Source organism: Nuphar pumila, chromosome 5, assembly GCF_984573655.1.
Source record: "Nuphar pumila chromosome 5, dmNupPumi1.hap1.1, whole genome shotgun sequence".
NCBI lineage: Eukaryota > Viridiplantae > Streptophyta > Magnoliopsida > Nymphaeales > Nymphaeaceae > Nuphar > Nuphar pumila.
The window spans coordinates 2,890,624-2,903,726 of record NC_143253.1 but is presented as its reverse complement, the minus strand read 5'-3'; the positions used below and the strand labels follow the sequence as shown (position 1 = coordinate 2,903,726).

At 36.4% G+C, this 13,103-nt stretch overlaps 1 protein-coding gene across 1 annotated transcript; it reads left to right on the top strand.

Annotated features, from left to right (window-relative positions):
• Positions 1-1,531: 1,531 nt before the first annotated feature.
• On the top strand, positions 1,532-11,115 carry LOC149836478 (elongator complex protein 5-like). The gene is made up of 9 exons (XM_090005377.1): positions 1,532-1,698; positions 1,777-1,869; positions 4,130-4,305; positions 4,400-4,446; positions 6,599-6,668; positions 9,764-9,987; positions 10,165-10,254; positions 10,360-10,435; positions 10,703-11,115. The coding sequence occupies exons 1-9, from the start codon at positions 1,532-1,534 to the stop codon at positions 10,921-10,923; spliced, it is 1,164 nt and encodes a 387-aa protein (XP_089861503.1). The 3' UTR covers positions 10,924-11,115.
• Positions 11,116-13,103: the final 1,988 nt, after the last annotated feature.

Below are 13,103 nucleotides of genomic sequence, written 5' to 3'. Positions count from 1 at the left end.
CCTTGGTAAATTATCAACAAGGAAAATCTCATGATAAAAATCTAGTTTTTCTCGAGAAAAAATTTGGAAAATGTTGGTGGATGCAAGAATGTACAAATATAAAATATACATGTAAGAATCTAAATTAACAAAAACATAAGAATTTAAAAAATAGATGGTGCTTTGAAAATATCACATATTTTTTCAGCATTAACTCAGCTTTTGGCAATATAAAGTTCGAAATCGGTGAAATTTTCAAGATATTGACATTATCTGTGATATAGCTTAGGATCGATGTGGTAATCCTGTCAACAGGATTTTGGCTCATTTTACCAAGGCTATTTTTGGGTGCCGTTGCTAAGAACGGTCATGAAATATGTGGATTTGGCAACAACATCCTCACCAATGATTTATAACACCGTCTCCCCTCTCAAGACCGCTCCCACTCCTCCCAAAACAGTGGCTCCAATCAACGGATATGCTTGGGATTTGATGAACCTCCGTCGTCCCCCCTATGGCTAACAAACAGAGCCTGAAACTGGACTGATGATTCATACGATTGTAGCCAACATTGATTGAGATTTCGCAAAAGGTCGTTAAACAAGAAAGATGATTATTTTAAAAAATTATATCAGAGATTTTTAGCAATAGGCATTATGAACGAAGTAAATCATCCTCTGCCTATCTTGCAATTCTCATGTAAACACGTATCTCTTATATATATATACTAGAATATCAATCAAATATGTAAACTCCTGTGCACCAATAGAAACCGTGATCTCCAGTTTCCCCCCTCTTCTTTTCCCTCCCACCACCGACCTCTCCTCTCTCCTTTCCACTTCCACCACCGACTTCCCCGCCGCTGTCCCTTCTCTCACTGGAGAACCACCACTGTGCGAGGACGTTCGACGAGACGGCGAGGAGGCCGTCTGCCGTTCCTGGTGGAGCGCAGTAACGAGAGAGAGAGAGCAGCGTGCAGAGAGGGAGAGAACTGGCGAGGAGGGCGTGGACGACGGCGAGGAGGCCGTCCACAGTCCCTAGTGGAGAGAGGAGAGAGCTGCGTGCAGAGAGAGAGGACGGGAGAGAAGGAGAGGGAGAGGTTCAGTGCGGAGAGGCTGTCCAACGGCAGGGAGGCCGTTTCGGCGATGAAGGGTCAGCGGAGAGGCGGAGGAAGGAGCGGTGGTAGAGGTTGTGGAAGGAGAAAGGGGAAAGAAATTAAAAGGAATACATAAGCTAGTTTCCCATATATATATATATATATATATATATATATATATATCGCTGGTTGCGTATAAGTGAGTAAGTTCCCCAATAGGGTATCGGGTCAGGGTGGCAATACCCGGAACGTGTGCGTTTGTGCCCACCCTAGTGACTCTACCTCAGTAAGGGTATCGCGTCAGGGTGGCTGACCCGGAACGTGGCGTTTGTGCCTACCCTAGTTTAGATACCTGTCTCCCTTCCTCTCGCGCGCGCGAGAGCTATTCAGAAGGGTCGGAAGTACTCTCGGTCTCAGAAGAGAACAGCGGAGGGTTTGGATCTTTAGAGTTCAAGAATGGTTGAATCGGTTTCTAGGGTTTTGAGAGATGGGGTGTTGGAGGGAGAGCATGCCCCTGCCCTCATGGTCAAGGACTCGTTGAGCATTCAATTGGGTTTTCATATTGTTGATCACTTCATTTGCAACCTTTGCTCCAACGTCTCCTCTGGAAGATCTCAAGCTCGGTAAGTTTGTTACTCTCTCTCACACACACTTTTCTTGTTGGGGGTTTTGATGGTTCAATTTGATCTGTTCTTTTCTAGGGGGTTGGTGGTCATCACATCAGCACGAAAGCCTACTTACTATTTAAACTTGTTGAAAAGGAGAGGGATTGATATGACGCTCTCGGAGAGATGGTAATCTGAAAATACCATCACCACCATGAATAGTTCTGAAGCGTCTAACTGTATTTCTCATCGTTGTTGTTATTATAGTCGTGAGTGGCATTTTGTTGTCGGATTGATAAGACTAAATTCCAAGCAAGGAACTGAAGTTATAGTCGGGATTGTTATGGAATCGATATCACATGGATTGGTTAGACTTTTGATCGTAGGAAATGATAATATTTTGCGTCCTCGGCTATTTTGACATCAAAGAATCAAGATTTTTATGAAGTTTCATTCGTGATTACTTGCATAAAGTAGACAATTTCTTTCTTTCTATTTTTCTTTTTTTTTTTAATTCAAAACTTTTTTGTCTCGGTTTATGGATGTTAACTTGATAGCTGGTGATATACCATTATCACATCTAGTTTGGAACTGCTTAGGTCAAGATGCCAACCCATTGTTCTTGATAATTTGTTGTAGCTTTGGGTGAGAAGAAGAGAATGCAGAATAAAACAGGATTCGTTTTAACTTTTAACAGTAGCAGCATATAGTAGAGCATTTTCAGATTTGACTTATTCTGCCTTTATATCATGTTTAGGCAGGTCATCCTACCTCCAATTAGTATCAGTAGTCCTAATGCTTCATAGGACCAAAGACATCTCATCATTATCATGCCATCTAAATTATATTATTCATGTTATCTTGGTCATTCTTTTGCTATTTCCATTTAGGTATAGTCTTGTAATGCGTTATTGTTTATAACAGGGTATTCTTGCTATCGTTCTGTCCATGATTGCGGAGTTTGATTCTTTCAGGCATGTGGGTTGAGGATGCACAATTACTTTCAGAAACAATCAAACAACAAACTACCATCTCCCATTTGCTAATGCAAGTCTTGCAGATACATGGTTGCAATATCTATGATATAGAGGAGCTATTGCACACTTCCTGTACATCTGAATGTTGTATATAATATTCATTGGGATTCGAAGATGGCATCTCTTGATCAACACGGGCTATAATATTGTTCACCAATAAAATAAAGTGATGCAAGAGAATAATTGAATTTCGACAGTTTGTATGAGTTCTCAGAGCTGTCTATGACGTCTTAAAGGCAGCATGTATACAAAATTTCCTACATTTTTTATAATAGTAAATGACCCCTTGTATTTCCTACTGAGGCCTTTGTTTGCACCATAAAATGCTTTGTATTGTTGCCATAAATTCTTTAATAGTAACTAGTTTTGCAGATGGAAGCACTTGCTTTAACCAATTTGACTTAACCATTCATTAAAGAGTAGATTACTGGAGGCTCTGCGTTCAAAGAAACTTGGTTGTTCATCTTTGTCCTAAAAGTAGTTCAGGAAAGGTTGTTCATCTTCATCACAAAAGTAGTTCTGGACATAAAACAAAAAGAAACTTGGTTATTGATCTATGTTGAAAAAGTAGTTTGGCAGATAAAAAAAATTTATTCCACTTAATACTTGCTATTTTGGGCATGGCTTCTCAAAGTGGCCTTGCACAAGCATTGTTTGCACCAAAAGAAAAGTGCAATACTGTTAGGAACACCAACTTGATTTGAAGTTTGAGCAGGTGCTAAATGCTTGATAAGTTTATAAATTGTAAATTGTTAATGCACACATGCTAGTGTTTATCCTCATCTCAATAGCTTTCATGACATTAATACCTACATATAAGAAGTGCTTCCATGTGGGATTGAATGAGATAGCTGGATGGTTAGGTCACACTATCACAACCAAAGGATCTCGGGTTCAAATACCGTGGGGACTATTCCCAAGCTCAAGTATAAAAAAGAAAAAGAACGCTTTCATGTGTTTAAAGTTTAAACCAAAAAATTCCCTAGGTCTTTGAACCGATGATTCCTTTATGGATGTAGCCATGTAGGTGCAGGTGTGGAAAGATATAAGCCACAAAGTCTACAATATCACAGGTTTTCCTTCTATTCTTATTTTGTTTTCTTAATTTATTTTTTTGCCCTCTTTTCTTGTAGATGAAATTAATGGCTTTCTTCTAACCAACAAATCATTATCGGTTCCCTAACCCCTGGACCCCCCACTATTTAGTCTAGTTCCTAGATTGTTAGGATTGATATATGCAGAAGATGTCACCATTCTTGAGTTAAGATTGATTTTTATGAAATTGAGAAGCAAGAGGCTGTTCGTGTTTCCATTTGTTTTCTAGCAAATATACTTAATTTAATTCATAACTTAGTGTTTTCATTGGAGGAAATTTTATGCTTGTAATTTATTTATGTTTTTTGATGGCTCAGGTTTCAGATTTTAGACTGCCATTCAGATCCTCTTGGCTGGAAGGACAGACTTTTGAATTGCACTGAAGAATATGTCAATGACAATAGTGACTTGTCCCATAGTTCCAATGTGTCCCTTTTTAAGGATGTCACTAACACAAATAAATTACTCTCTTCTATTCTTGATCTTGGCAAAGGTATCCTTTTACTGGTCTGTTGTCTTGTTTATGTGCCATGACTTGCTTTGTGACTGATAACTTCCTAAATGCCATTTACATATATGACATACAGAAACCATCGGACAAGGGAAAGGTCGATTTTCAGTAGCAATTGATTTGGTAACTTTTTCCTTACTTCATTTTACAATTATATTTGTATAATTATTTGACATATCATCTACTGTTTTGGTTTGTTTGACCTTCTATGTCTGCTTAGATCCTTTTCTTCCTTTCCTAATAAACTGGTTGTGATTTATTCTTTCATGCATATTTTGACATATTTGGTGAGAGATAATATGTGCTTCCGGTAATATTATTCAGTACAATCACAAGTAATAGTATGTTAGCCTTTTATGATAGATGAAGTCAACACAAAACATGCCCAGAAAAATGAATTTAAATGCTAGGTGGATTCGTCATTAATCCATAAAGTGGCCCACATTCGTCATTCGTCATTATTCTGTACTTCAATTATCTGGGTGATTTCTTGTCTTCACCTCCATTTCATGTATATCAAAGTACAAGTTAATGAATAATCTTACCTACTTGACAATTTTTTATTGGATGGAATACGAGACTATCAATGCATATTTAATAGCTACCTTGTTCCACATTCCTAAACCCTTAAGTATACCAGCAGCCAAAAATGCAAATGATCAGTGATTGGTAAATGTTGGTTGCTTCATTTCTCAAGTATTTTAGTGCTCGAGTGGGTGTAACCTTACTATTCTCAATTTTTGCGTTAAATAGTTTTTAGATGCTTATGCACATCTATCAAATATGGGTGCTTATAAAGGTACAAAAAACTGTATTGGTAGAGGGAGACACGTGTGTGTGTGTGTGTGTGTGTGTGTGTGTGTGTGTGCCATTGCTGCTGTCAACATGATGTCTGGTGTGGTCAGCATGCACCTGACCATGTTTTCAAAGTTTTAGATGTCATCAAGTTGATTGAATCTTTTTTTCCAACTTCTACCCTTTAATTCTCTGAGTGTTGATGCCCTCCTTTCAACGCCATTAATGATCATGGACAACCACCATTTTTTTTCCTTTCTTCTTTTATGCCTTGTATCGATGAGGCTTCTTTTTATCCGAACAACGACCATTAATAATTGACCACTATGACTGTTAACAACCACACGTCACTTTTTATTCCCTTTCTTGTGTTATTTGTGCTTTTTTTTGTCCTAAATCTTCTCTCCCAATCAGACCCATTCCAACATCCAAGTTGAGCTTGCTGGTTAGATTTCCAGCAATGTGAAACAAATCTTGGCAAACTACTCTCTCTCTCTCTCTCTCCAAACCATCAGCCATTTCTTTGACTCAGATGAACTCTTTCTACCAAACCACCCTATCTAGAACCCCACTCCCCATGTAATTTTGTTAAGTTTTCTCACTCCTTCAATCTATGTCACATGGGTATGGGTACGGAGGGTATGACATGGCAATTTAAAAAAATGCGGGTACGGGGACATGGCTATATATATATATAGATATCACATAAGTACAAAATAAATTCAAAATAAACAGAATATAATCTAAATATATATGCTATATCTAAAATATATATTATATACTGAAAATATAAAGTTATAAGATGAAAATATAATTATAAATTATAAATTGAATACAAACTTGTATGTACAGAGGGTAAAATGGCATGTCCAGGTGTCAACTTTGTGTCGACATGGGGACACGCTTGTCGACATGGGTACGGAGGGCAAAATGCAGTGTTCGTGTGACATAGCCTTCAATCTTTATCTTTTTTTCTGTTGTTTATTTAGATTTGAATGGGTGAGTTACGAGAGGGAACAAGCAATAAAGTAGCCAAATTTGGTTTAGACTTTAGAGAGTTAACTTTGTTGCATGTTCGTTCTCACATCTATTCAGGTCGGGTGAAAGTCTGATTTACTTTTACTTTTCGCAATATATTATTTTTTTCATATTTTTTGTATTCTTGCTTTGTTATTGGTTTTTACCTATTTTTTTTTTTTTACAAATCTATTTGTGATTGACTCTAAATAGTTTGGTTTATCAAATCATTAGAAAATTGATTTATCCTTTGAACCGGTTTTAACAGCAGTCTCCGAGAGTTGGTTTCCAGCAGACCTGGGACTGAGTTTAGTAGGATTGAAATTGTGATGCAATCTTGTAAATGTACCAGCTGGATTGGAAGCTCTTCATGACAAATTTAATTTCTCTATGGTTCTTAGCTTGTAACTGTAAAATCCTTGGGTTTTCTTTTTTCTCTTATTTTGTGTCTGTGTTGTTTCAGGTAAGTGAATTGATTAGACATTCATCAGTACAATTGATATCTAGCCTCATAAACAATCTTCGTAGTCATGGTATGTTATCAGATAGTTGAAAATATCCACCTTCTGATGTCCTATTATATTTTTCTCCGAGATTGAGAAAGAACGAAAGATGATAGCAAGATGTTTCATAATCTTCTGCAAAAGGTGTTGACCAGGGTTGCTTTGCAAATACTACGTTTTTCAATGAACATCATCTTACATAATGTTATGTTAGTAATATAATTCTATTGTGAATGTTATTGATTTTTTTCGTTACATAATGCTTTATGCTATGCAAATTCTTGTACATTTTCCTTATTTCTACAAGTTGGAACATAATTATGATGTGGAAGCACGGGGCTAGAAAGGAGCACTTGCCTAGGCAGATAAACACACACACGGTTTTTTACTAAGACGTACCTGGCCTCTTCAATGTTGAGTATTTCAAAAACATACCCTATTTTTCCTAGTGTTAACCAAATAAATTCTTCAAAAAACTTGCATTTTACACTCAATTTCTTCTGATATCATTTTCACCTTTATAAGTGTAACAAGTTGACAATTTTGCCCTTTCTACGACAAAGCTGAAGAATTTCTCCCTCCTTTCATCTCTCATATTGTGATCAGGTTCATCTTCATCAATACCCCTTTGATCTAGCAAAGATCTTTCCTGAATCACAATGCACACACACATGATTTAGGCATGGCATCTATTTTACATTTTTGTATATCTTTTTGTATTCATTTTCTTTTTTCAACTTTTAATCAAGCCATTGACAATGTTATGTTCATGCTAGCACCTCAATGATGTTTCTTCATCGTGCACAATAGGATGCAACTTCTTGCTTGTTATTTAAGGTTAGTAGTAATTCACAGCCATGATGGCAATGATGCTATGGTGTTAATAATGGTGGATAGGTGATGGATAATGCATGAGAGATAATATTAACTTCAGCCACTGGTGGATATGAAATGGGATAACAGAGGAAAGATGTTGCATGTTATTGAAATAGGCAAAAATCTGGGTATGAAGTTGAAGGTTTTAAATGTCTAAAAGAACTAGGGTTATTTTGTAAATAACCATCAAATTTGGGTATGGATTTGAAGGTTTTGAATTGTCTAAAAGAATCCCTGATTAAGGAAAACTCCGCCGTAGAGTTTGTTGAGATTATTAATTTTGGAATTAGATATAAACTAAAACATTCTTTTGTGGGTTATGTCTTTTTGTATTGTTATAACTGTAGTTTTAACACTTAGGGTATGTTTGGTTGCATTTCATGTCGAATCACATGTGATTCGGAATCACATGAGATTCACTTCAAATGTGATCTCCATTTCTTATTTGCATGAGATTCCGAATCACATGTTTGGTTGGCTTTGCAAATGAGATTCATTATCTCATTTGCATGATATTCCAAATCACATGTTTGGTTAGCTGTGCAAATGAGATTCATTTTCTCGTTTATATGATATTCCAAATCACATTTGAATGCAACCAAACATACCCTAAATTTGCAAAGAATCACTTCATTGATTCATATGCATTGATTATGAACATTTTCTATGAATTGTCTATTGCGTCCAAGGGTTTCCTGTTTATTTTTAATAACAATTTCTTGATGCTCCATGGCATTCAGTTAGACTAACCATTTCTCCACTACATCGTTCTGTTGGATCAACCTTGGCACAAGGTTATGATGGTTGGTCAAGCACAAGGGTGCCGGGAAGGAAAACAGAAACAAGAATCGTGTTGGGAAACGGAAACAGGAAACTATATATATATATATATATAAAGTGCAAATGTCAACAATATGGATGAAGAATATTACAAGTGTACTTACTTTTTTATTGATTATGATAAATAGTAATGTTTAATAAAAAATTTATAAAATATATGATTACATTGAAAATTTAATATTTAAGAAAAACTTGCAAAAAAGTATGGATACATGTTTCCCAAATAAGGGATACGAGTTTCCCATATAAAATAAGTAGGTTTCTCATGTGATGTGAAACAGGTTTCTCACTCGATGGGAAACGGGTTTCCCTTGCTTTTTTAGAAGTTTCCCACAAGTTTTGAAAATACATGGTCTTCAGTATCTGAAACGGTTTCCCAGGAAATGAGTTTCTCACATGTAAGTGGAGTTTCAGGTAACCCTGGTTAAGCATCAACATGAAATGTCAAGATCCAAATATCCACACCATGTGTTCACTTACAGGGATGGTTTCATAGTGCAAAAAATATCACACATTCATAGCTAATAACCTAAAATTTGTTCTGCTAGGATCAACTCCATGGGTGCTTCACCAAGTTGCACAAGGATGGGTAAAGCTCTTTGCTGAAATTATTCCATTTTCATTTCCAGCAGCAAATACAGCTCCCAATTTATGGCAGCCATTTTGGCAATAGTCTTCTCACACTAGTTTCATATGACAAAAATACTTCTGCAAAGGGGTATTAGTATGACTGTATGGGAAAGTTTACATGAATTCCTCTTTTTCAAAATACCAACTTTGTGAATATTTCTCAAATCAGTTATGCTTTCTGGCTTTAGCAGTCCCTACCACTGTTAATTAGTCCAGCGCCACCATAAGCCAATGAAAATTTTTGCTGAAATTTTCAAGAATGATAGTTTAATGCACATGTTGAAAAAATGGTATATCCCAACATGGATGCGACAGAACCTGAGCACAAAACCTTGGTATCATATGTAGCCACCTTGCTAAATTGAAGTCTATAATGCAATAATGCATTATAACATCCTTCATTGAATTATGTCCTGATAGTGTTTCTTTGTTACAGAAAAACATGCATCTTCTCTGATTTCCCTTTTGCTTTCAATTCATGATCTTCCAGCTGACTTTACCATTTGCACATGGTTGGTGCCATTGACCTGCTGATCAGGTGGCTGGGCATCAACTTTGGGAGTTTCAATGTGAATATTTTAATTTGATCTTGTGCCATCTAATTGTCAGCAACAATTTGGATCCAGTAGAGGCCTATGATTTGAAACTTTGATATTTGGCTTTTGGTTAATAGGTGTGATACGTATTGTCTTCTGTTATCAACTTTTGTATTCAAAATTGTTTTCTATGCAGTGTAATTCAAGCATTTATGGTTCACTGTAACTTATTTTCTGCTGCAGATCAAGTTTCATCTCTCCTATGGTTAATGCATTCAGACCTCCATGAGCCTAGGATGGTTGCAGCTCTTGAATATATGTCCAGTATGGTTGCAGGTTTGGAGCCAATGGCTCGCATACCTCTAGTTGCACATAGTAGCAATGCCAGCTTATGTAGGTTTGAACAGGACTCTAGGGGCAAATTACATTTACGGTTAAAGCGTCGAAATGGGAGAGTCAAAATTCTAGTAAGCTCTCTCTCTCCATACACACACACACACACACACGCACATACAACGTCATATGAATACTAATCCATACAAAATCAATGATAGTACGAGGTCTGTGTGTGTGTGTACACACACACACACATACACAGATATAGAACGTCATATGGGTACTGATCCGTACAAAATCAATGATAGTGTGAAGAATTTTTCGTGGAACATGGAGGAGTTAAATTTGTACCAGTTTCTTCGGGGAATGGTGTTAACAGTGAAAGCATTCTACCAAAGGTGAGTTATTCTATATAGGCAAGGACATCTATCTTTGTCAACGTCTGGATATTGAACTTAGAAATTTTGACACTAATACCATTTTCTGCACTTCATCTTCAATAGGTTCAGTTCAATCTCCAGCTTACAGAGAAGGAAAGAATTGATAGGGCAAAAGTTGTACTTCCTTTTGAACACCAAGGTGCAATTGATTTCCTAACTTTTCTCCATGTCATATTCCACTTGGCTGTCTCACCATGCTTAGTTTTAAGTGTTTTTTTCCTTTGGGATTTGTTGGGGGCTGGGGGGTGGAATTTGAATGGCGGGGTTTGTTACATTTTTGGCTGTTTTGTTGAGACTAGTTTACCATTTGTTCAGCATGGGGTAGTCCTAAAAGTTTTCCAGGAAACATCATTTATAAAATAGGAATTTTTGTGAAAGATTTTGCTGTTCTTTGTGTCTGTATCAGGGAACGGCAAACATATAGAGATTTATGATGGGCGAAGATCAATTGCAAGTTCACAGAAAAATGACATATCCAGTTCTCTCACTAATGACCCTGTTTCTGCCATTGGTAAACTTAACTTGCAAAAAGATGATGATGGCAAGGTTCAGATACATTATATTCGTGATTCAGATGAAGAGTCGTTTGATTCTGATGAGGATCCAGATGATGATTTGGATATATAGTTGTATTTCTTGTTTCTTGAATCACTACATTATGTATCATATTTTAGAGGAAAGAGGTTAACTTGTTCAATCATATAAAAAGATGACAATTTTGTATGGCTTTGATAATTAAGCGCTAGTTAGAACTTAAAAGTTGTCAGGGAGGGTATTTGTTAATGGAGTTTGGACACGCGAGACTAATCTGGTTGGTCTGATTTGATTGGATGGGCTAAAAAAAAGCCTTGATGAAGACTGGTTTCGCTGCCTTTTTTTTTGGATATTGAGGAGAAACCACCGTACGGTTCACGTCCTGTTATGGGCTAAGAGGTGCTATGTTGACCATGAATTTGTTTCGGCATCTGCAGTGTAAGATTTTGAGTGCTCTCTTCTTATCCACCGGGGATAGTTTTCCATTGGCTTCAATCTGGTGACAAGAGACACACTTCTGGCATCAAACTTGCAAGTTGCGATATATTGAAAAATCCCTTATGGCTGCATGTGTCAAAAAAAATATTGAGATATTTCATTTCTTACAGCATTTGAAAAATTGATCATTTTCTATATATCGCAGGGGTTGATTATATCGTTGATAATCGAAAATAAGAGATAGAAGGGATTTTCAACCCATTCTTTTCTTTTTCTTTAAAGCAGAATTCATCTTTTTCTTTTCCATTCAGTCGGATTTTCTCTGTTTCATATATCTTATAATATAAGGATTCCACATTCCTTCCAAAGAAATAGAAATGTCTTCTTCCACAAATCTCTCTTCCTATTTTATCTTTATTTTATTGAAATTGTTTTTATTTCTGCATCTATTTCTTTTTGAGTTTCCTTCTTTTCTTTCCTCTTTTAACTTTCTTTAGGTTTCTTAGTTATAATAGGTGATGGCATTCTTGATAGCAGACAGATGATAAATAAGAAAATACTAAATATTTGAGACATAATTTTTGCATTTTGACACGAAACTTATTAGATCTAAAAAGTGCATTAGATCTCGCTTTTTCCCATGACCAAGATAATATTAAGCCAATAGATTTCATCAATAAAGTGTGACCAATTAACTAGCTAAAAAAACTAATTATTACAAATAAAATCTTATTGAAACATAAAAATACAGACTAATTTGGTTAATGCTGAACTTGATAAAATAAAATGTTTGAATTATTAAAAAATTAGATTATTCAAGAATACAAATTGAATGCTAAGGTTGGGAATATGAAAATCCTGTGAGTAGAACTACGATTAAAAAGGGATTTGTGATTGTTCAAGAAATGAAGCAAAATATAAGTAGGACTAGAACAGTTGGTGCATGGGGTTTACTCAATGCTAGATGCTGGGGCAGATAACAGGTCGATATGAATATTATGAATTGTTTCATAAAAAAAAAAGCGGTTGTTGCTAATACTTCTTTTTTGCTCCCTTCTTTTGTAACCCGAGTTTGTAGAAGTAAGAGATAAGGACCTATAAAAAAAAATATGGTTAGAAATCCATAATAAAGTCCGCCCAAAACGACCTTCAACTTGAGCACCCTCACCTCTCCAGGTTTCTAAGGCGCACTTTGTATTGTAAAACCAGTGGGGTCATAGTTGTGAAGCCCATGGTCACATGTCTACCTGTAGGCAACACCTTAGTCACAAAAATATATATAATAAGCAATGTTACTTTTAATAAAAATTTAAAAGAATTAAAAAAAAGTTGACTATTACTTTCGTTCATACTCAGTATTTTTTTTAGCGATGAGAAAGCCTTGTTGACAACCAGGTCACTTAATAGGCTCACCCCCTACTAGGCAATCCCCAGGTGGAGTCACGGACACCCAAGCCCTTACAGAGCCCACCAGCTTTTTCTTATTAGGCAAAGTATGTTCTATAATGGACCCGGATCCGACCCATTGTTGATGCTGCTAGGGCCGGCATCAGTCTGACTCCTGATGCTGACTTCATCAAAGCCTGTCCAGCTTGACTTCTGATTGAGACACTGATAAGGTTCAGGTCAAGTCGGGTTCAGTCTATTTACTGATTAGGCACATGGAGGCTCAGTTGAGCTCCCACTGAAATGGTGTTTCTGCCTTACCTGGAACCCATGGCAGAGGGACAAGCCATTTTGAGTTCATGTCATTGGTGTCACGAGTTGATACACTGACATGGACATTAAGTAACTAACACGTATGATGATATTCTAATATTTTTTTAATAATATTA